The sequence below is a fragment of the Caretta caretta genome, chromosome 6 (genome assembly GCF_965140235.1).
Source record: "Caretta caretta isolate rCarCar2 chromosome 6, rCarCar1.hap1, whole genome shotgun sequence".
NCBI classification, from domain to species: Eukaryota; Metazoa; Chordata; order Testudines; family Cheloniidae; genus Caretta; species Caretta caretta.
The window spans coordinates 43,841,668-43,867,169 of record NC_134211.1 but is presented as its reverse complement, the minus strand read 5'-3'; the positions used below and the strand labels follow the sequence as shown (position 1 = coordinate 43,867,169).

Below are 25,502 nucleotides of genomic sequence, written 5' to 3'. Positions count from 1 at the left end.
TGGCCCTGAGAAAATATTTGTTTTCAAACCCATTCTGATGTAAAACTTTATAGGCTAAATCCCAAACTGATCTCAGTTTTGCCCTAGGTACATGTGCACAGTTGATCTCTTTTTCTTTCTTTCTTTCTTTCTTTCTTTTTGCTGGGGTTGGTGGGGAAGGAGGCAGCAGAGAGAGAATCTAAAATGTTTTCAGGAAAAATGCCTTTAAATATTCTTATCTTTAAAAATTATTTGGGAAATAAAGTATCATAGAATTTGGTGCTAGACAATCATGGGAGACCCCAGTGGTCAAGCCCAGATAAAGAGGATTTTCCTTATGTCTCCAAAATAGACTTTAAAAATGGAATCTGGGGGACATTTTTATCATAGACTTCAGGACAGTGCCCAATCCTGCTCCTAATACAGTCATTAAAAAACATTGATGTCAATGGGAGTTGGATCAGGCACATTCTGAAAAAGTAGCATGCAATACTTAGTTTACAGATTCAATCCTTTTATTAATTATAGGGATATGAAAAGTATATGTAACCTCTTTGTACCCTATAACTTAAGAAGGCAGCCACATCAATTGCTTCTGAAGCAAGACCTTGTGTTTCAAGTTTAATCATACAGCAAACTTTTACAGCTGAATTATAAAACTTGAAAATAAGCATTTAAAATGAAAATACTAGCAGAACTTTAACTCTAATGACACGAATGTCACAAGTCTAATAATAAATCTCTTAACAGTGTAATAAATCAACTCAGGAATTGAGAAGCTAGGTGATGAATCTAATCAGATTTATAGGCAAAATGAAATATTCTGTAAAGAGCATTCTGATAATAAATATAATACCCTTCTTGGGCCCCTCAGAGATTATTTTACTTTCCTTTTTTATCTTGCTAATGTTGGTCTGGGGAAATCAAGTGCATGGCAGAGAGGATAGCAAAAATATTTTTTTGCACTTAAATATTTCCTACAACATATAACCGTCTCCATGTAGGAACAGAGTATTGAAGGATCCATTTCTCATCTGAGAGGTATGCATTACTGCAAATCTTGATAACCCAGTAGGCCATACTTTTGAAAAGAGTCTAGAAAGCAATTTTAGAAACACCTTGGTGGCCTAGTTGCAATGCATTCCTACTCAAATAGATCCAAATTCAGGTTCTGAGCAACCCTATATATGTATAAAAAAACCGAGGAGTACTTGTAGCACCTTAGAGACTAACAAATTTATTTGGGCATAAGCTTTCGTAGGCTAAAATGCCCAAATAAATTTGTTAGTCTCTAAGGTGCCACAAGTACTCCTTGTTGTTTTTGCTGATACAGACTAACACGGCTGCCCCTCTGAAACCTACATATGTATGTCACTCAATCCTAGGTGGAGCATGAAGTGAGACCAAAAGGAACTCCCAGCATTCTGAAGGTCGTATTAACAGTGGGAATTTGAGGATTAGAAACAGGAGCAAAGGGCTCAATTGCGCAAAGGGCTCAATTGATCATTTCCGTAAGGTGCTGAGCACCCTTAACTCCAGTGAAATCAGTGGGAGTTTTGGTGGTTAGCACTTTGCAGGACCCAGCACAAAATGTGGAATCAGCAGTTTTCCAAGAAGTATTTACAGAATCCCTTCCCATGGCAGTAAAGAGTCTTCAAAATCTTTAAAATCGATGCAGCTCACACTTTACATCTTATCACAGGTGGTGCTGTCTTAGGAAAGTGTTTGAATCATTAGCTAAATTGGCTGTAATGTAACGCAATTATATGACAGCAGAACATTTTCCTCCCCTTCAAAATTTAACAGAAACAAAAGCCAGATCCATGACTGAAGAAGAACAAGTTAATGGGACTTTTTTAACCTTCTGGCTGGAATGTCTGAAACTCTAATTTTGCTGTTGTTCTTTAGATACAAACTTTTATGTACAGGTATACACATTAAAAAAAGGAGATGGATTTTTTCAAAGTACATTACTCTTCACTCTGCATATCAGCTAAAATACTAAAAAGAGGCAGAAGCTCTGGGCAGGTGTGGGAACACTTGCCCAGTTAGAGTCAAAATCCCAACAGATAACCACATAAAACAATCACAGTGCCATTGTCACTGTCCTCTTATATGGAATACAGCTTTGGCACTTGACAGTCTCTATATTCAAAGCTTATATTGTATATTAACAGATGGAATTTCCTCCCAGCCCATTTTTATCTTGTGCGAGTTCTAACTTTTATTTTGGTGTTATCCTTATATCAGTGTCATTTTCTTTTAAATATGGTATATGAATGCAAAAATCAGAAGACTTAGTATTACTAAGTAAAGGAATTGGTGGCTTCTGTGTACCTTGTGAGCAGCATATAAAAAGTCATTTAAATTCACTTTGAATTATGCCCCTTTATTGCAGTAAAGCAGGCAAACAATAGGCTAGAGGTTATAAATGAGAAGTTATGTAGACTCTTGATGCTCATTGTTGCATTTTGCAATGGATTAACATAAAATTAATGTGCACAGGTGTTTCGGTAATTGGGAAGCATTTGGAAAATTCACAGCGTTCAATTACCTCAAATTTCACAGCCATTTGTTGTGGTGACATTGTGTTATTGTTATGGACAGCTATGTCAAATAATGTTTTAATACAAGCTGGACTCAAACCTCTAAGAATATTTTTCTTGTACTATATAAGCTTCTTTCACTTATTTAACTGCATTCTCTGCTTTTTTTCCATATATAAAAACCATATTCAGAAAACAGTTTTTAAAGCATACCTTTCAGTATAGGTATCTTCCCTATCACTACACAAGTCCTGCCTGTCAGAAGTGCACAGTGCATACACAGCAGCAGAACTGTCAAGGATGGGTTCTTTGTATGTGAATTTACAACATGCTTGGAAATCCTTCAGAATTAAGAATTTACATTTAACAAATATTAGACCAGGTCTTCAGCTGTTATAAAGTGAAATCAATGGAGCTATGCTGAAGGTCTGACCCAAAATATGTACACGTACTGGTAAATTCACTTATCACTGAAAAGCAGCCACCTCTGGGCAGAAATGAGCAGCTATTTTATTGATACACAGCAACACTGCACAAAACGTTGGGAAAAGAAATGGATAAGAATAATGTAGCCAAAAGAACCTACAAAGGGAATTTTAGCTAGTTAGAGTACACCCAAACTAGAATGTTGCTAGGATATTTTTAGTGTTTCTGTATTCCTAGTGGGGGAGATTAAGGACTACCCTGACACAGTAAGAGCCCTCAAAATGTTCTGTATTATTAGAGCTGGACTTCAGTTATTCTAAAACCTGGTTTGACCCGCTTGCCCCTGCTCTCATATTCACTAGAAAGAAAAATCAGTTCAATCTGAGCCAGAATGGGACTCAGGATGAATGAGTCTTGTCCTTGTTCAGCTTTTGGGGGGATTCAGAACACTAGAGAGAAGAAAGTCAGGTATAAATCTGACCTCTATTCTTTAATGAAATTTAAAGTACTAATTATGTGTTCCTTTTTTCTTCTTCAGACGTACAACTTTATAGTAACACAGAGAGAATAACAGCAGAAATACTTAGACTATAAAATGGCTACGCTGAATTAGTAGGAGCTAAAACAAAGTTACTGTTTAAATAATATGGGTTTAGAGCTGAGAGTTGCAGAGTATTGTGTGGGGACTTTTTAAAAAGTTTCCATAGTAATATCATCTTATTGTCAGAGGTTACATTCCCTTCACAGAGTTGACCAAAGTGACTAATCCTTTGTTCATCATGCTTTATAATATCACCTCATTTCCATTTGGGATACCTGAATGGCTGACTAGTGTTTACCTTTACTGTGGGATCCACTGTATAGGCTCTTCAGGGCATGTAAAGTGTTATAGATAGAATCACAGAAGACTAGGGTTGGAAGAGACCTCAGGAGGTCATCTAGTCCAACCCCCTGCTCAAATCAGGACCAACACCAATGAAATCATCCCAGCCAGGGCTTTGTCAAGCTGGGCCTTAAAAACCTCTAATGATGGAGATTCCACCACCTCCCTAGGTAACCCATTCCAGTGCTTCATCACCATCCTAGAGAAATAGTGTTTCCTAATATCCAACCTACACCCACTGCAACTTGTGACCATTGATCCTTGTTCTGTCATCTGCCACCACTGAGAACAGCCAAGCTCCATCCTCCTGAAACCCCACTTCAGGTAGTTGAAGGCTGCTATCAAATCCCCCATCACTCTTCTCTTCTGCAGACTAAACAAGCCCAGTTCCCTCAGCCTCGCCTCATAAGTCATGTGCCCCAGCCCCCTGATCATTTTTATTACCCTCGCTGGACTCTCTCCAGTTTGTCCACATCCCTTCTGTAGTGGCGGGACCAAAACTGGACTCAATACTCGAGGTGTGGCCTCACCAGTGCCGAATAGAGGGGAATAATCACTTCACTCCATCTGCTGGCAGTGCTTCTACTAATGCAGCCCAATATGCCGTTAGCCTTCTTGGCAACAAGGGCACACTGCTGACTCATATCCAGCTTCTCATCCACTGTAATCCCTGGGTCCTTTTCTGCAGAACTGCTGCTTAGCCAGTCAGTCCACAGCCTGTAGCAGTGCATGGGATTCTTCCTTCCTGAGTGCAGGACTCTGCACTTGTCCTTGTTGAACCTCATCAGATTTCTTTTGGCCCAATCCTCCAATTTGTCTAGGTCCCTCTGGACCCTATCCATACCCTCCAGCATATCTACCTCTCCCCCCAGTTTAGTGTCATCTGCAAACTTGCTGAGAATGCAATCCATCCCATCAACCTGATCACTAATAAAGATGTTGAACAAAACCAGCCCCAGGAACTTGATACCAGTGGCCAACTAGACATCGAGCCAATGGTCACTACCCGTTGAGCCCAACAATCTAGCCAGCTTTCTATCCACCTTATAGTCCATTCATCCAAACCCTACTTTTTTAACTTGCTGGCAAGAATACTGTGGGAGACCATATCAAAAGCTTTCCTAAAGTTAAGATATATCACATCCACTACTTTCCCCATATCCACTGAGCCAGTTATCTCATCATAGAAGGCAATCAAGTTAGTCAGGCATGACTTGCCCTTGGTGAATCCATGTTGACTGTTCCTGATCACCTTCCTCTCCTCCAAGTGCTTCAAAATGGATTCCTTGAGGACTTGCTCCAGGTACCGAGGTGAATAGTTTAGTTTATGAATTTGGCAGTTCTGCTTGTTTGTGAATCATCAACAATCATCTTGCAATATTCCTAGTACTTTTTGCTTCTGCTGTTGTTATTGGGAGAGATTCTCAAAGGCATAAAGGGTACATGGATTCATAGATTATAAAGCCAGAAGGGACCATTGTGATAATCTAGTCTGACCACCTGTATAACACAAGCCATAGGACTTCCATTAATTAATTCCTGTTTAAACTAGATTTTTAAAAATTCCACCACCCTGAGTAAGTTGTTCCAATGATTAATTACCTTAACTGTTAAAAATGTGCAACTTTTTTCTAGTCTGAATTTCTCTAGGTTCCACTTCCTGCCATTAGATCTTGCTATATCTTTGCTAGATTGAAGAGCCATTTATTTACACTTTTCAGTTCCCCATGTAAGTGGTCACCCCTTATCCCCAAAATGTAAATGGGGAATCCCCTCTAAATGGGAAATCACTGTGGAGTGGGTGTTTATAATGTGGTCCCACAAGGATCTGTTCTTAGCCCTAAGCTATTTAACATTTTTATCAATGACCTGATACAAATATAAAAGCATCACTGATAAACTTTGCAGATGACCCAAAAATTGGGGGAGTGGCAAATAATGAAGAAGACAGGGCACTAATACAGAGCAATCTGGATTGCTTGGTAAACTGGGGGCAAGCAAACAATGTTGAGCTTCTTGAGTCTTTCCTTATAAAGGGAAGTTTTCCAATCTTTTAATCATTCTTGTGGCTCAAACCCGCTCCAGTTTCTTAACATTCTTCTTGACTTGTGAACACCAGAACTGGACACAAGATTCCAGTACCAAGTGCAACAGTGCCAGATAAAGAGGTAATGTAACCTTCCTGCTCCTACACAAATACACCTCTTTATTTATCCAAGGATCTCAGTAGCCCTTTTTGCCACAATGTCACACTGGGAGCTCATGTTCAGCTGATTATCCACCATGAACCACAAGTCCTTGTTACAGTCACTGCTTCTCAGGATAGACTCTTCCATCCTCTAAATATGGTCTACCTTAGATACACCGCTCTTACTGTACGTGGCATTGTATAGATGAAAGTCAACAGGAGATGGTTTCCTAACTGCTGTTTTTGCCATTGAAAATCTACCCCATTATTATGTATTAAAAATATATATTTGGCTAGTCATTGTACAAACGCAATCCCTGCTCCAAAGTGCTTTCAATGTCATTCAAATCTCAGCATACTAAGTAATGTAATAAACAGTTGGAGGGAAGGGTAAAAAGAGATTAGCTCTGTACTAGTTATTTCCCCTTGCGGGTTGAGTAGAATCCACATGTGGAAGAATGTATCCTTCACTTTCTCGGACTCTCATAAAGTTGTCCTCACATTGTGATTTATTATATGTTGATGAGTTTGTTTTCCCCATGAAACATCATGGAAACATTTGCCTGATATCACCTTTGGTGACCAAAACCATTAACACAGTACATTTCAGACCAAGTGTTTTGATAACTAATATGCAAACTGGTCAAAATACCAAGTGCTACAGTGTAGACAGTGAACATCAGCAACATTACACTTAACATGAACTATTTTGAAAGTGTTCTTTGGAATAGCTATAGAAATCTTATTCTCCCTCACCTAAAGGGTCATCTTACAGTGTGGTACTATTCATCTCCTTTTTATGTCTTGGTTTATTGAAGTTTATTTTGTCTTGTCATTTATAAGGAATAACATCCATGGCCATGGTATGCACTGGTAGTAAGTGGAATTTGCATTTAAGAGCTTTAGCATTTAATCATCCACAAAAGCTATTTATTGCTTCATGTACTCCTCTGCCTTGAACATTATCCCTTAAGTATAATTTGTACTCATGCAGATATATATTTTTGGAACCAAGTGAGGCTGTTTTTGGTATTTGATTTCCTTTAGCAGCCCATCAAATGGATTATAAACTGACTCCAGTATCTTCAGTATCTCCAATTCTTCACCGCCTGTTCCAGATAGTCCAAGTTTTGTTTTTCAGATTATTAAGAATGTCTTTTGTGTCTAACATAATGTACTCCATTTTATTTTAAAATCCTCAAATTGTCATTAACGTACCAATATTGTTTAGTGAGCGTTATATGAGAGGCCTCTGGATAAGGTACAGGTCATAAATTTTAAATTTTACATTTTTAAAATTATTTCACAATAGTTAAGTAATAATTGTAAATGCTCATAAACTATTTAGTGAGTGTATAGGCACAATACTATCCAGTAATTTTCATTAAGTCATCTCAGAAAGGCCACTCTTAAACAAAGTTAATGGAATGGGTGTTCATCGTTCAGTGTTTGTTGGACAAGATATATTTGTAATACATTATTTAGACTGTTTATTCTTACCTAAAATAGAGGTGTCACAGTGTGGCACTGGACTTTTTAAGAGGGAAGAAGCCAGTTCACCTGTGACTGGTCATTTCAACCCCCCAATTAGGCTTAAGAGAGGGGTTCCAGATGGAGGAGACCAGGTGAGTCAGAGACCTGGTGGGTCAGAACCTGCGAGTGTCAGGAAGGGGCAGGTGAGAGCTGTCTGAGACCCTGAGGGGAGAGAAGGATCAAGGAAGAGTTGGTGGGAGTTGCTTTGGAGATAGATGCATTTGTAAGGAGAGCAGTTAACTGTGATCTGCCAGTGAGGTGCTTGGATGAAAGCTGTTGGTGAGAACTGACTAAAGCTGGGGATCCCTGATGAACGGAAGGCTCAGACAAAGGCCCTCAGGCAAAGGGGAAGATCTAGCTTGGTCAGAGGAAGCCTAGCCTGGAAACAAGAGGATTGTTGTAGGGGAGTGAATCCCTTTGAGAAAGGGAAGGACTCCCAGGCAGGAAGGCCTGGAAGAGGGGAACACTGCAAGAAGGGGAGCCGTCAGGATGAAGGGCTTTGGGAAGATTGGTCACTCTCAGGCAGGGAGGGCCAAGGGCCAAAGGAACTGATAACAAAGTGCTGCTATTGACTCTTGGATGGGTAGCTTGCTGCTGATGTCCCTGGACAGGGAAATGGGGGAAAAGCTGCTTTATGTTTATTGTGGAAAATGGAAAATAGTTGTACTGCAAGATTTGGGGAAAGAATTGCATGAAATTATACCCAGGGGTAAGCTTTGTATTATGCACTGAGAGCCTGTGTGCCTTTTTATTAGAAGAAAGAGGGAAACTGAGGCAGACACATCTGTCATGCTTTAGCCCAGCACAGGAAAGTGCTTAAGGGAGGGGCTAGTCTGTGACAGGAGGTTCCCTAACTGAGCTAACTTTTGTTCTGGAAAGCCATTATTGGTTCAGAGAGAACTGGCTGGTTTAAAGATGCTGCTTCTCCTTGTTTCTAGATTTAAAAAAATATTCCCATATGGAACGGAGACAGGAAATGAACAGTAAAATTAGAGAGTGTGAGTAACATTTTTCATGAAGGGCAAAACTGTTATAATTCCAAACACAGGTAAAGATAATTGAATGCTTTCCTTCTGTTGCTCTCTCCATTTAAGCAATTGTTGTAATTACTACAGGGATGTCATGAACTTCGAAATGGGAAGTACAGTGTCCTCTAGAAAATCTTTCTAGTAAAATGTCTGAAATATGACAAAGCTTGTGTTGCACTAGTCTCTCTGTATATTCTTATACTCAGTAGTAGTACTTGGAATGTACTTGGTTAGTGTGGCATGAATGGGAATATTTGCCTAGTGACAATTAATAGGAAACATTCAGGCACTAACTCCTGCTTGTTGAGTTCAATTTATATATTTCTAAGAATATTAAAGAGCAGCTTATGTCTACGGGGAATGTCGTGGTGGATATACTCAGATGGGGGATTCTGCTGTTTAAAGATAATGTGGGTTCATCCATTGGTGGTTTTCTAATTAGCAGCTATCAGGTCCATGCTGGTTTGTTGTGGAGAAGATGTCTGGTTTTTTGTCAGATTGGTGGCATGAGAGCTGCTGAAATAGGCAGGCAGCAGAAACCATTGGTAAGGTTCCCCATGGTGAAGATTATGCCCGGTTAATGTCCTACCATCCAGAAATGATCTGCCCTTCCTAGTTAGGAAGGTGGATGACACTGCCTGGGGCATTTTGAAGTGAGATTCTAGACTCTTACTGGAAAGCTGCCCCCTAGTGACAAAATAAGAAAAGTACAGGAATTGGTGAACAGGATGACATTGGGAGAGATTAACTTTCTGTTCTTAAAACAAACTTTTTAAATTCTAACCGATGTAATCAGAAAAAAGGGAAAATGGGAGAGGTTTATGCTGCACCACAGTAAGGTCTTCTGTGTAGCTACTCTGCCAGCGGAAGAGAGCTCTCCTGCCGGCATAATTAAACCACCCCCAATGAGCAGCAGTAGCTACATCAGCAGAAAAGTGTCTCCCACCAACATAGCGCTGTCCACCCGGCACTTTTTTTGGTGAAACTTATGCTTGTTTCACACCCCTGACAATCCAAAGTTTTACCGACAAAAGTGCTATTGTAGAAAAAGCCTTAGACTCACTGCAAGAAGGACCCTGCTGGTGTCGCTTTCCAGGGGGTCCTGGGCTGGGACCTGGTGGTTAAGGAGGTCCGAGGTTCTCCTACCATACCCCTTTAAGGGTCTAGACCATGATGTGGGTGGAAAGCCAAAGATCCCTAGCTTTAGGTCAGAAATGGTTATGTACTACTCTGATTGAGTGGCAAGGGACTGGAAGTCAGGTTCTTTAACCACTAACAACCCGGTCCTTCAAGTTCCCAATCACACAGGATCATAGAATCATAGAATATCAAGGTTGGAAGGGACCTCAGGAGGTCATCTAGTCCAACTCCCTGCTCAAAGCAGGACCGATCCCCGAGTAAATCATCCCAGCCAGGGCTTTGTCAAGCCTGACCAGATCAAGCCTGATCTGGTGTTGCTTGGAGTTGGTGTATCCTGCTTGCTTCTCATGATGATCTTGATGAGTTTGAGGGGCTTCAGGAAAGATTTCTTTTAGGATGTGGTCCTGATCAAGTATGCACTATAATTGTTTGATACCCCATATGGGTTCCAGGGTGAGATGGAAGGTGACAACTAGGGGTATGTGGTCAGAGGTTTGGGGTTTTTTTTTCTGTATGGAAGCATTTTCTCTTGGGGAATTAAAGTGCTCCTCTACTTCTCTGATGGAGTCTCCTTTTGATGAAGACGATTTTAAGGTATATATCCCAGACTTTCTCCTCTGGGCATATTCTGAGGTATCTTTGCACCTAGCTGCAGATAACAGATTCCTTAGTGTGTCTGGGGTTGATTACTGAATCTGTGAAGGTAAGTGTGGTGATTCATGGGTTTCTTGTGGGAGACCTGGGTTCAAGGTCCTGTTTTAGAGCAGGGATTTAAACTAGGGTGAGTGCCCTAACCACTGGACTATTGGATAAAGGTGTGGCTGGGGCGGGGGGGGGGGGAGGAGGAGGAGAGGAGCACTATCTCCACTTCAGTTTTTGTGATTCTAGCCCTTCATTTTCTTTTGATTTTTTAAATGCCCCAAATGAAATGTTTCATTTGAGCTGAATTGAAATTTTTCTTAATTTTTTCAATTTGCCAATTATTTTTATGTTTGTTTAATTATTTATGTTTTGGTCTGGCCTGAAATACATTCTTTTTTCAATGTTTCTAAACTTCCAGCAAACCAAAAGATCAGTTATTGGCAACTAACACTGTGAACCAACATTAAATTGTTTGTTTTGGTTTTGAGCTTTTTAAAAAATTTTTTCAATTAAATTGAAGTAAAGTTTGAAATAAAAAGTTGTTTAGAAAACATTTTAATTTTGACAGATTTTTTTAACTTGTTTTGTTAGAAATAATTCATATTCAACACAAATTCACTAAATCTTTTGGTTGACCCATGTCTGTGCTTTTCACTGAGAAAAAGTTTTGACCAAAAGAGTTTGCCCAGCTCTAGTCATCAGCTGTTCTGTGGTACTGTATGTTTCCCAGTCCTAATTTCAAACTGAGGATTTAAGTTGACATGAAAACTCCAGGACACCACAGACCTAGGACAATTATGTGAGCAATAGGTTTATGAACTGAACACTGACTGTCCTCATCTCTAGTCTATACATATGTTAATAAATTGAATGGAGTTTTGTTGAGGAAAAGTTGTGTTAGAAAAACACAAACAAAATCTTGTCTCTTGGATGTATTTATCCCTGGAAGGCGACATGTGACATCGAAGCACGTATCTCATTAGTGTTTTGGAAGTAATGTAATAGAGTTGGCTCACTTGCACACATCTTCTGGCAAAGCCAAAAAGTGCTGTAATAGTGCTGAGGGGATAGGGTGAGGGTGCATCAGGGACATTATTAACAAAATAATTTGGCTTTTCCTTCCAGTTTGTCTTAAGATCTTTTTCTTTTTCTTTTTTCTGCACATCCATGCATTCCACTGATAGTGTTCTACTCTGAGCTATGCATGTTTAATTTAAAACAAACTTCCCCAATTGCCAACTGGCCTCTCAGCATATGGGAGCTTGGGATAATAGTGATGTTAGACAATGGATATTCAACATGTATTGAAGTGTGGTCCACCCTTTGTCTACACTTTGAACAAGAAGATTTCTTTATGTCCAAACATAAATCTTCGCATAATTACTTATACATCTGAGAACCTTCCCGACACTCCTGGTTGCTCTCATGAAAATCATCTTGTTTATATCTCATAGAAAATAGAAAATTTGGTATATACTGAAAGTAAATATATTGCTGTTTTTCCACTGTGTTCCAAATTCTGCTTCTATGCATATTACTATTTTAGTTGCTTCATAATATGAATAGGTGTAATTTAACTGCATGACTCTAGCTTCAAAGTATTAAAATAATAGAATGTATAGGCAGTACATGCTATAGTGAACAGTGAATTATAGCTTCTGTTCTAAGCTGCCTATTTTAAGTTGCTCATAATTTCATTACACAAATTCCTTTTGAAATGAAATGTTCTTAAGGCCCCAGTTCAGCAAGATACTTAAATCACATGCCTAACTTCTTCTTAGCTTATGGGCAACATGTCTCAGGGGGCACGTGACCAGGATTCATCATCATACTTTGAGTATGTGAGTAGTCCCATTAAAGTCAATGCGGTTATTTACAATTCTTCAGGATAGGCATATGCTTAAGAACCTTGCTGAATTGGAGCCCTAACATTATCTGAAAGGTGAGTAAAAAATAATTGTTTATTCAATTGACTATGAAAAAGTTTTACAACCCGTGTTGTGCTGAGATAAGTTATATGTAGATAAATCGTAAACAGCTGAAAATAGATGTTTAAACTATGCTTTGTAGGTTTCACTGAAATGTAAGTTTTAAATAATTGGGGGTGTTCAATTGTTTAGTATTTTTATATACTTATGAAAGTTAAAACTGAGCCATTTGAAATATTTTATGTAAAAAGATAAGAAAAGAGACTGGGGGAGATTACACTGAAGAATGTATGCATTACCCTTAGCTTACCTTTAGCTTGCTCTTGGGAATTTGGAGATTTACAAGTAACGTGAAGTTAATATATTTATTAAGACAACATGCACATAAAGAGTTTTGCTTAACATATAAAACCAAGCGAAAAATGTTATCAGTCTCTCAACCTTTAATATTGTGTCGAGCCATATATGCATCATTTCTTATTACGCTACTAATGAAGGGTCATATCAACTGTAGTACTAAGACTGAAAGGGGTGAATTCAGGGATAGAATGAGACAGGTGCCTTTTTTCTCCTTTTTTGTGTTCTTAGCCTGATCTTCTATGTTGTTTCTTTAGTATTAAATGCATTTATTTTGTAAATTCCCAAGAGCAAAATAATGTTGTTCTTCAATGTTGTCTCCTCAGATTAGTCTTTTCCCCTGTGTTTATAGATTAAAAGAGTAATGACTACCATTTCCAGTTTCTGTGCCTTTTTAAGTATTGAACTGTCTTTAATATAGTAACTTTGTAAACACAGTATAGGTAAATGGCAATCTTAGCAGTACAGTGCTTTGTTGGATCTCTCTTAGAAACGTTGTTACAAGTAATAGATTGATCCCACCAGTTTTAGACTGTTAACAACTGATTTGGTTAAAGAGAATGATTTTAGGCTGAAGAGTTATAGAATCTAGAAAACAAAACAAAACACAAAAAACCCACACACACTACAAACAATGTCTGAAATGAAAGACCTCTTTCCTAGCTTTTGCCTGTAGGGCTTCTTATGAATGTGCTTTTATTTTTATTTCTTAGAACTACAGTAGAGATTTAAAAGAGGAAGGAACACAGAAGAATAGCAAAGAAAACATAGAAACATTAATGGCCCATTACATATCACAGGGAAGCAATTATGATGTAGTCACAAATATGTTACAACAATGTTTCAAAAGTGAGAAGTGTGTGTCTCAAATTTTGTTGCTCTGTGAGTCAGTCATTGAACAATTTTAAGTTTCCTCATAAAAATTTAGGGCTGAAAGGATGACTCTGGATTGATAACTGGATATGGAGACTTTTACTTCCAGATCATCTGTTTGAAGCCAAAAGTAATTACTATCTGATGGATATTCTGGGGTTTGTGTGACATAAGTTGACAGTCTCTCTCCATTTCCAAGATGAAAAGTGTTCACGTTCCAGAACTACCATTACAACTGACATTAGTTCACTTGAGACCTGAAGTAGAGAAAAAGAAAGGGAAGTGTTGTCTTTTCCACATTGATGTTAAAGGTCATCTGGCAGTTTTCAAAGATTAGGGGTTTGTCCTGGTGTCCCTGAACAAAATGTCCCTGTACCACAAGGTGTACCAAGTAGCAGCCACTTTTCATCCCAGAGATGCTTAAATTTCAGTGGTGCTAAACATGCAAAAGTCCAAATTCTGGCATCATTAGTTTTAATTCATGCCTTACAAAGGTAAAACTCTCACTGGGAGTTTTGCCTGCTTAAAGACTGAATACATAAGGATTAGTACATAGTTCGTAAAATTAACTATGAGATTCTATGAAAAATGATACACTATACACATGTACTTGAATTTATTAGGCCAGAGAGAACAAGGTTTAAATAAGGATGAAAACTGAATTCCCTCTTACTGACAAGAGACAATTACCTCCAGGTCTTTGCTGAGTGACATTGTCTGTGTAGTATACAAAAGCTTACATGGCTCCTTGCTAATTGTGCTGGACTTGTATGTATGATGGTGACCATCAGACCTAGGGAACTATAGCCTGTATCGTTTCATTATTACCAACGTTTGTGCTTCTTATTTAATAGTTTCTCATTTTTAAATTTCTTATGTGTAAGCTTTTATAGTCACACTGCTAAGAAACTGACTCAAGGATTTGCTTCACACTGCCAGTATTTGCAAAATGTTGTACAGGCTTCTCTGTGGTTTTCAGTAAGGGACTGTCTTTTGTATGTGTTTCCAGCTATTAAGAGGCCCCCAACTAATTTTGATTACTTCCAAAATTGTGTGGAAACAAATATCTGTGTCACTTCACATTTTGGACAGAAAAGAACAGAACACAAAACAGAAAGCAGTCATGAAGAATAGCAATTGTAACCTGCCCAGAAATGATGCAAGGCTCTGTCAGGCCAAACATTTTTTCCTAATGGCCCCTTTAAAAAAATCAGATGGGGAGTGCTTGCCCTGTGCACATATATAGTGTGCAACTAGATAGTCAGAACCTTGTGTTTGGGGGAATATGACAATTGCCACAGATTACGGGGATGAGAGATTTCTGAATGTTTCACAATGCAGCTGGCCCAGAAAAGCACAGAGAACTCTTTTCCAGCTCCCAGCTATCTAACTGTCCTCGTCCGCCATAACAAATGTTACCAACACACAACTCCCTGGCCAGTTACCAACCCTTCCCAGATATCACAAGCACCTCTCTGCCATTAAACTAAAAAAAAAAAGTCCTTGAAGTAAATTGATGAAAGTAGTTCTGAGGAAATTTCTTGTCTGAGTTTGCACAGAGCTCTGCAATGTCTATGACCAGACCAAGTATTAGTTGATTTATTTTCTTGTATGCAGTACTGTTACACACCATCTGTCTGGCTGTTTATCTGTCCTTGTGGTTTCCTGGAAGGGAGCTGACTAAAACTCCCATCAGCCTTTGAGGCTGGCTTCAGCTGTCCAGATGGATACCACAGAGCAGGGTATCAAGCACTTCCTGTAAATATTTTTTAAATTTTTCTAGTCTTGGCCTTTGATGCTTCTAAGGGTAAAAGTTTATCCCTGAACAAACACTAATGGTATTTGCATCTACAATTTAGACCAAAATAGTCTGTAGGTTTCAGGGCATAGCCATGGGTTTGATGTCCAACATCTTGGTGAACTTTACAGGCATTACTGTGCAGATGAGACCACTAATGTTCATAAAATCATATGACTACTTGGATTTATAAGAGATGGACACTTGTTTGAGATCAAAGTCCAGCAGAAGTCCCTTGTTAAATATATATGAAGGCCTTTAACTTAAATTGCTTCTCAGAATGCAGATTAATTCACTGCCACTGTAAAACTTAAACTGAGAGAAGAGAAAGCAAGTGGGTTGTATATAAGGGAAAATAAATGTCCTGAAGTTGGAACATTTATTCATGTTGGTGGGCACGTTGGCAAGTAGTCTCAACAGTGCTGGTGGGACTTCTCATGTAAGTGCTTACCGACGTAAGTAATGGCTGCACAATAAAACCCAGGAAGTCTTGTAAGAAAAGGAAGAAACACTTGAAAAATAGCATAATTGAATAAAGAGTTCAACTACATATCAAAGTCAAAAGAGATTACAGGATAGTAATTCAATTGCCATAACAAAGTAGCGGTATTAGGCAGTAAAGAAATAATGGTGAGACCAAAGAGATTATAATAATGCCGTATATTTTTGAAAAGAAAAATTGTAAGTAGCTTGAATGGGGAAAATATATAGATAGTAGCTAAGAACATTTAAAAAGCACATGCTGGAACTGGAGTCTGTCTTTATTACAGTGCAGTCTGTAGGAAAATTCAGAGAAATGATGAGTTTGGCTTGGTTTTCTGTTGTAAATTTCCTGGATTTTTTGTTGCAAGCTATGTACACACAAATGGATTCTAGTTTCAGCTGCAAACATATATGTTAAATGAGTTGTAAACAGCTTTACTTAATGCAAATATGTGAATTTGAAAACTGATTTTTTTGGTCAAGCTTGAAAGTTCTCACCTGTAAATATCTGTATATTTCAAAGCAGCTCTAGTGGATGCAGATCCACTGAAAAATTTCACATGTGAAATCCTGGATTTAAAAGCTTTGGGCAGGGTTCAGAAGGGCTTAGACAAATTAGAAAGGAGTCCAGGAGCTGTTTCCAAATTGTGTTGCTCCCAAATACACAGCGGCATTTTTATCAATCTGCTAAATGATTTAAATCAGCTAGTAAATGGTGTTTCCGTTTTTATTAGGGCTGAATTTTTTTTTCAAAAACAAAAAAAAATATTTGTAAAGGTTTGTTTCCAGGCATTCATTTACATCATCTACGAGTCAGCAGCCCTTTTAACATGAGCTCCCAGTGCAACCCTAATACAATCCTCAGAGGCATAAACAGGGGAATCCTTAGTAGGAGTAGAGAGGTTATTTTACCTCTGTATCAGGCACTGATGTGACTGCTGCTGGAATACTGAGTCCAGTTCAGGTGTCAACAATTCAAGAAAAAATGTTAAAAAATGGGAGAAGGTTCAGAGAAGAGCCATGAGAATGAGCTCCTTCAGTCTATCACTATACTTTAATGACTCTACTTAGCTTAACAAAGAGAAGGTTAAGGGGTTACTTGATTAAAGTCTATAAGTAGCTACATGGGGAACAAATATTTTAAAAGGGGCCTTCAATCTAGCAGAGAAAGGTATAATGTGATTCAAATGCTGGAAGCTGAAGCGAGAAAAATTCAGACTGGAAATAAGGTGTAAATTTTTTACAGTGAAGATAATTCACCATTGGAACAATTTACCAAGGGTCATGGTGGATTCTGAATCAGTCAAAATTTCTAAATCAGGGTTGGATATTTTCCTAAAAGATATGCTATAGGAGTGATTTGGGGGGGGAGTTCTATGCTGTGTTAGACAGGAGGCCAGACTAGATCATCACAATGGTCCTTTCTGACCTTGGAATGTATGAATCTGTAAACACTAAACAAAACCTTAATGATGTTTAAGAAATATAATTTGTCATCATATTTCATATAAGAAATTAGTTATAACTATTCCTAGAACCCCATAAAAATCCATACAGAGGCTGTAGTCTTTAGGAAACTGGCTAATCCCAGTGGTCAAATGCTGAAGCCCATACTCGGGTGAAATTACCATTGAATAGAATGGGAAGTTTCCCTGAGTAGGGACTGATTATGGACTTCAGAATGTGGACCTAAGTGTTGAACAACTTAGATTCCAGCCAGTTTCCAAGGTTTTGAAGTGGCCAGATGGAATATGAAAGGGTTTCTGGCCATTAGGCGGTGAAACAGGTTAGAACTCTTGGGAGGAACCAGGAACAGGCTGACAGGAACCCCTCTTTTTTTCTGGCCTGCACCATCACCATGCTCTGCTGCATCCCATCCTGCTGTTTCCTGAACCCTCCTTTAGGTCAGGAAACAACAGGCAGGAGATGAGAAGGGGAAATTTAATCAGGGACTGAGGGCATGAACAAGGAAGAATTGGCATGGAGCCACAGCATGAAAAAGAACTGGAGATGATGGTTGCACAGGAGATGTGGATAAGAAGCATGAACCATTCTTAAGGGTAGGGTTGAGGAGCATCCACTAGGCAGGGACTTCTAGGGGAATGGGAGAAGGCTCAATTGATTGAGAAAAGGAAGAGAAATGCAATAGGAATTGAGAAGGATATAGAGATTCCGGTGTGCATGGGGAGAGAGGAAAAGAGGGTCTGGGAAGGGGCTTGTTTGGCACCAGCACCTCCTTAAGAGCATTTAGGCTGTGTATGTTTGTCCATGATGCTCTGGGAAGAGAGAAAGAAAAAAAAAACATCAAGTGACATAGTATCTGTATTGATGAATTTGAAGTGATGAACCTTGATATGTCAGTTGTCTTCCAGGAAGAGGGAGATCTTATCATTCAAGAACTCAGTGTTATGCAATGGTATTTACTGTGTGAAGCAAGAAGACTCCTATAGGACAATTGGAATTTCAAGTTTACACAACTCTACTATTACCCCTCATCGTTCAGATAGGTAGATTACTTAATCAAATAAGTCCATTGTTATGAAAGAAAATTCATTATCTCACCAAACTGATTCACCAGATCACATAACTAGCAATTTTTTGTCTGTTTTCAAATAAATACTTACCTTTCTCTTGTTCAGAAGTTTGTAATGTGCATGTCATAGTCTGGGCCAAGGTGGAAAATAGTCCCCACATTGATAGAAATACCAGAGGAGTGGGGATTGCTTTGGTGTCACATCCCAGTAAGACTAATAGTCTTGCCAAAACTAGGCAGACCATATCACCAGCTCATTTCATGACTATAGCTTGTCTGTCATTTATCAGCCTCCATGAAACTAAAGCCTTCTCACTGAAGAGCTCCTCCTATTATTAAAGAAAAATACTATTTTGTAGGCTATAATCTACCCATTTCTTCTCTTCAGCACTCTATCAAATCTGGACATTTCTAAAACACTGGTTTTAGATGGAGGTAACTGACACAAGAAAGATGGGTAGAGCCCTGAGCAGATAGAAAGTTTGTATCCACATCCGGCCAGTGATCCGCAAACATGGTCTGCAGATATCTGCAGATTTGCAGGGCTCTAAAGATGGAACAGCCTTTCAAAACTGGTCATTGAAGATCACCAACATTGGTGATTTGGTTGCCTGTTCCCAGCTAAATTGTTGTGAAATTTTGGGTAAAATGCAAGATTTACTTGTTTCAAGATCTCATCCAGAACTATAGAGCAGCCCAACTTCATCTGAAAGTATTAACCCAGATACAGATGCTAAACTTTTCATGACTTGAAACTTTTATCAAAATCAATAAGGATCATAAACATTGATTTTGAAATTTATTGTAGGATTTATTCTCTGAGAACATATTTGAATATATTCTCAGAGAATAAATCCTACAATAAATTCCAAAATCAATGTTTGAGCCTTATTGATAGGCCATAATGACTGAAGTAATCAGTTCTCTCTTTCCAGTGGTTCAAGGATATCACATTTTTGAGGCACCTAGGGCCTGATTCAAATTCCACTGATGTCAGTTGAAGTCTTCCTATTAACTTCAGTGGGCTTTGGATCAGACCGTAAAGACTTTCTGATAGAAAAAGAAGAACAATAAAAATATGGTAGAAATTTTCACGATGATCATGGGTTTAGTGCTTTCAGAACACATAGTCCTTATAACTGAAAATGACCAGGCTGTGATAATGATCCACTAAAATTCATCATTAAATTATGTTGCATACTGTACCACAATGGCAATTTTATGTTACATTTTATTTTTCAGCATAGTGTGTTTTATTTCTACTTTATTAACAAACAGTATGTACAACTGATCTGAAGATGAAATCTAATTTAATGGTGCAATATCCTGTATGCTTATCCAGCCATGTCACTCTGTACTGTACTTCTTGTTAGGGCTGAGGGAACCTGGAACTATCAACATTATTACATGTAAACAACAAAAGTATGATGCTGATGTATATCTATATAATGTAACTGTGGTATAGATTCTTTATCAAAATAACATCCTGATTAATTTCTCTTGTTTGTAATGGCAAAAAGTGTTGGAATATGGCTGAAAAGGGACAATTGAGAATGTTCCCAGTGTTAGATATCTCTCAGCTGGTTTACAGTTTACACCAACTGCTCTCAACACACAAACACCTGTCTTAAGGGTGTGAGGGACATATTGTGTGGATATAGAGAAGAGCATGTTTTCACCGCCTCAATTCACAACCTGTGTAAGGTCCCATAGATCATAGCCAGTTGGAATAAGATAAGGCAGTTCTTAAAGTTCCAACATATGCTAATAAGATAGCCTGGCTCAAAAGTACTAAAAGATTAAGATAGACATAGATTACTGATATTCCCTTTCCTTTCCCTTCACTGCCTTGTGCGTTGACTGTATCTGGGTGCAGAGAAGAATCTAGGCAAATTTGTGCTTCATTACACAGTAATATAAAGAAAGTGCTATCTAAGGCAAAGCTTATCATTAAATAAAATAATCTTCATGTTTCAGTCTTCTGAGAGAAAAATCTTGATTATTATTGATTTATACATAAGTTATCAGATGTATCAAAATGCTTTGCAAGAAGCAAATGTCCTGAAAATACAAAATAGAGAGTAATTGATAAGAGTAATTGGTAATTTACAATAAACTTATTGCATTCTGTTTGCTGTCCTGATTTTCATGAGAATTCTGTCTATAGTTTGCCTCTGTATTTACTTTTTTTCTTCTTCTTCTTCTTTTCTTTCCTACCTTCAGCAAAATGCCTCAGCAGATAAGGAGACCCTTCATGTTGCCTCAACAAAGGAAGCAAATCAAAGTGTCCAGGAGTGCGAATCACAAGATGTAAGATTGGGAGTCAGTACTTAATATAGACTGAAAGCAAATATGAAAGCCTTAGAGACAATTTTTAATACTATCTGTTTTTTAATAATCAAGCCAGTACATATATTTTAAAGGCAATTTCATGTTCAGATGCTGTGAAGCAAATGTGGTTTAGTGTACAAGGATGCATTGTACTCCCTAGGTTTTCTTTAGGGATTGGTTAACAGGGTTTGTAAAGCTTTTGTGAAAGTAAACCAGTAGAAGAGATGTGATTTAATGATTAACCAGTTCAGCAATCTACTTATCCCTTTGAGAGTTGGAACACAGTGGGGTACAGAATGCTGTTATATAACATTCATATTAATAAACAAGCATCGATGTCACAAATGCTTCAGGTCCTAAGGCAGATGTTTAACTTGAGAAGTAACAGTGACAATGTAATGGTAAAAGTCTGCAATCTTGTCCACTGAGAGTAGGGAACAAGCTGAAAGCTCAAATCTGTGATGCATCAGAGACAGTAGGCTGAAACCTGCAGCCCTTACTCAGTTAAAACACTGATGTAGCATGTTAACATAAATCTCAAACTAATTTATTATGGCCCATGTTACAGTACAAACAAAAAAGAGTAGAGTATTGCTGATTTGAATGTTTCCCTGGATATTGCAAAGGATATCACACTAATATGGTCTTAGCAAATGTCCTGATGAGACATGAAAAATAATAAGAGAAGATAAGAGACAAATGAGCCTGGAGTGAAATACTAAACACACTAGTGTCCCTTAAATATAACAACCACTATATCTGCAGGTAACTGGAAAGCTTGCTGGTAACAATAATAACAGTTTACACACCTTTCATCCACACACTTACTGTTACACAGGGATTGCTTTACACACTCAGAAGTGCAGCCATATTTTGGATGAAACACAAGAGCCACTTAACAGCACAAAGGAACACAGTACACAACAGGAACATGTTACACAACATTTTAAGGAAGGAATTGATTCAATTAACACTGCACAGTAGAGAGAGTTGAGCCTGTTGCCTTCAACTCTGTACCAAGCTCCTTCCTGATACCACTTACTGGTTGTTGTTTAGCAAATTGTTCATGAATATAGCCCTATTTTTGGTGAATGTTTTTGTTTTTTCCTGAGAACTTGCTGGATAGTTTGGACAACTTATTTTCAGATTGTGGGTCATTTGCAAATATGGTCCTCATCAATCAGTGTCATATATACCTATGTCACGTGGTATGTTTTGCTCACTGATTGCAGCACAGAATCTTTTAAAGCAAGAGAATAATGTTGTGTGAATAGTGAACAACAAATAATTCATTATTTCAGCAGCTATAGTTAAAACATTACACAAGGGGATTACTGAGGCAGAACAAAAGCAATTAATGTGTAGTGGCCATACTTTTTAAAAAAAAATTGTTAAAATTTTGTCAACAGAAAATAGGGTTTTTGACTAAATAATTTTTTTCACAAAAGTGTCTGTTTTCTGCAGAAAATTTTGACTTTTCACAAAAGAAAAAAAAACCCAACAACAAAAACACTTTTGGTTTTCAGCCAAAAAGCTGAAAAGGTGTGATTCAGACATGCTGCCATGGTGCCTTATGGGAGCTATAGTTTTGGTGCCACATGCCTCAACTCTTCTCCAGGGACTGCTTTCCGTAGCTGCACTATATCTCCCATGATGCCCCACGTTGGCTCAACAAAATGGGAGACCATGAGGCACCATGTACATTATTAAAGTATAATTAGGCAAGCCAAAAAAGAACTGGAAGAGCAACTAGCCAAAGACTCAAAAACTAACAGCAGCTTTCTAAAAGTACATCAGAAGCAGGCAACCTGCCAAACAAACAGTGGGGCCACTGGAAAATCAAGGTGCTAACAGAGCACTCAAGGAAGATAAGGCTAGTGTGGAGAAGCTCAGTGAATACTTTCCATCAGTATTCACTCTAGAGGATGTGACGGAGGTTTCTACATCTGAGCCATTCTTTTTAGGTAACAAATCTGAGGAATTATCCCAACTTGAAGTGTCAATGAGGAGCTTTGGAATAAATTGATAAATTAAACAGTAATAAGTCACCAGGACCAGATGGTATTCACCCAAGAGTTCTGAAAGAATTCAAATATGAAATTGCACAAATACTAACTGTAGTAAGTAATCATATAATTCATCTTCTGTAGCAGATAATTGGAGGATAGCTAATGTGACACCATTTTTTTTAAAAAAAAGGCTCCAGTGGTGACCCTGGCAATTACAGGCCAGTAAGCCTAACTTCAGTACCAGGCAAATTGGTTGAAACTATAGTAAAGAACAGAATTATCAAGCACATAGATGAACACAATATGGTGCGAAAGAGTCAACATGGCTTTTATAAAGGATGCCTCAGAGCTGTTTCTTGGCCATGTCTGCAAAAGGAACATTTACCAAACCCTTCCAGGACAACCATCTCATTACACAAGGATCTCATCCTCAGAAAGAGAGATAATTAGTGAAAGTATCATGGGATCTCCCTCCCCCAGGATGACCATTTCCTGCAAAACCTTTCTGCAAATACTCAGCAGCCACTGAGGGCCTTGTATTGACAAAAAAAAAAAAAAAACCACACAAACCTCCCCTTCGTACAGGGGGTAAACAATGAGGTGGCAAAATTTGGAGATGATACAAAATTACTCTCAATAGTCAAGTCCAAAGCAGACTGCAGAGAGTCACAAAACTGGGTGACCAGGCAACAAAATGGTAGATGAAATGCAATGTTGATAAATGCAAAGTAATGCACACTGGAAAACATAATACCAATTATACATGTAAAATGAGATCTAAATTAGCTGTTGCCACTCAAGAAAGAGATCATGGAGTCACTGTGGATAGTTCTCTGAAAAGATCTACTCAGTGTGCAGTTGCAGTCAAAGAAGTTTATAGAATGTTAGGAACCATTAGGAAAGGGATAGATAAAAAGATTGAAAATATCATAATGCTATTATATAAATTCATGGTATGCCTACACCTGGAACACTGCATGCAGTTCTGGTGGCCCCATCTCAAAAAAGATATATTAGAATTGGTAAAGGCATAGGGAAGGGCAATAAAAATGATTAGGGGTATGGAAAAGCTTCCGTATGAGGAGTGATTAAAAAGACTGGGACTGTTCAACTTGGAAAAGAGCCTAAGGGGGCATATGGTAGAGATCAGTAAAATCATGAACGGTGTGGAGAAAGTGAATAAAGAAGTGTCATTTACCCCTTTTCAAAACACAAGATCCAGGGGTCACCCAAAGAAATTAATAGGCAGGTTTAAAACAAAAGGAAGTACTTCTTTGCACAATGCACAGTCAACCTTTGGAACTCATTGCCCGGGCATGTTGTGAAGGCCAAAACAAGGTTCAAAAACAATTAGATACATTCGTGGAGGATAGGTCCATCAATGGCTATTAGCCAAGATGGTCAGGGATGCAACCCTATGATTTAGATATCCCTAGCCTCTGACTGCCAGTAGATGGGAGTGGGCAACAAGGGATGGATAATTCAATGGTTGGTTGTTCTGTTCATTCCCTCCAAAGTGCCTGGCACTGGCCACTGTCGGAAGACAGGATACTGGGCTAGATGAACCATTGGTCTAACCCAGTATGGCCATTCTTATGGGAGATACAGTCTGGCCAGTTATCCTGGCCCACATTGGAGAAGAGGGGCATTAGGCATTTTAACTACAATTCCCATTTGACACTGCAAGGCATTTCCAAATTGGATTTTAGTTTTCAGCTGAAAGGTTTTATTTTTCTCAGTGTTAACAGAAATTTTTGGTGAGAGAAACAATTTTCTGAACAGCTCTATTGACCTCTATGCAGTTCTTAATTAGGCCAAATTCTTACTGAAATCAGTGGTAGCTGTGTCATGATACAAGGACTTCATTATCTGCTCCCTCCTCCCCACCCCACAAAAAAAATTGTAGATGATTTTAAAAATCAATCTAGATAATTTAATTTTAGATTTGAACAAGTTGAAAAGCATGGCATTAACTAATTGTGGAAAAATTGTTTCCAGTTTATTCTACCATGAATGACCACAGACTCCAAAAGCAGAATGAGCTAAGAAAGAAAAGTATTTTGTCTTTGAATATTAAATGGTATTTTCTAAGTATGTCGCTGTGTAGAATCTACAGTCCTAATACAAATAAATATACAATTATTATTTTACTTTCAAAAATAGAAATTTTTGGAGGCATATAGGCATGAATTTGAACTGCCCTTTAACCCGAGAGTCAGCTGGTCTAACAAAGCAGGGAGCTATATTCAACTGCAACAATCTCCTTTCTGTGCTGCTACCCCCTAATCAGGGCTGGATTAATGCAGGGGCTTTAGGGGCTGGAGTCTAGGGCCCAGGCTAAGGGGGGCATGGTGCAGCAGGACTCAGGCAGGCTGCCTGCATGTCGTGGTCCCACGCCACTCCAGGAAGCAGCCAGCTGCTGGCATGTATCTGAGGCCCATGGCGGGAGTGGGTGAGGAGGCAGCTCCATGCTCTGCCCCCATCCCCAGCACCGTCCCTGCAGCTCCATTGAACCGGCCAATGGGAGCTGCGGGGCCAGCACTTGTGGGTATGGGCAGCACATGGAGACATGCTGTTCCTCTCCACACAGAGGCACGCAGAGACACGCCAGCAGCCAGCCACTTCCGGGAGCAGCGTGGGGCGATGGCATGCAGGCAGGCAGGCAGCCTGTCTGAGCCCTGCTGCACTGGGAGCTGCCAGTGATAAGTGCCTCCCAGCCAGAGCCTGCACCTCGCACCCCCTCCTACACCCCCAACCCCCTGCCCCAGGTCAGAATCCCATCCTGCACCCAAACTCCCATGTAGACTCCTCACCCCCTCCTACAC

At 38.9% G+C, this 25,502-nt stretch overlaps 1 protein-coding gene across 5 annotated transcripts in view; it reads left to right on the top strand.

Annotated features, from left to right (window-relative positions):
- LUZP2 (leucine zipper protein 2) overlaps window positions 1–25,502 on the top strand; it is a 339,015-nt gene that overhangs the window by 295,996 nt on the left and 17,517 nt on the right. For 3 of the 5 annotated variants that reach the window (XM_048853684.2, XM_048853683.2, XM_048853679.2), the window contains 2 exons: window positions 18,166–18,311; window positions 20,561–20,647. In XM_048853684.2, coding sequence (XP_048709641.1) covers window positions 18,166–18,311; window positions 20,561–20,647 — 233 coding nt within the window. The remainder of the gene's footprint in view (window positions 1–18,165; window positions 18,312–20,560; window positions 20,648–25,502) is intronic. The other 2 variants (XM_048853686.2, XM_048853685.2) reach the window with 1 other exon arrangement.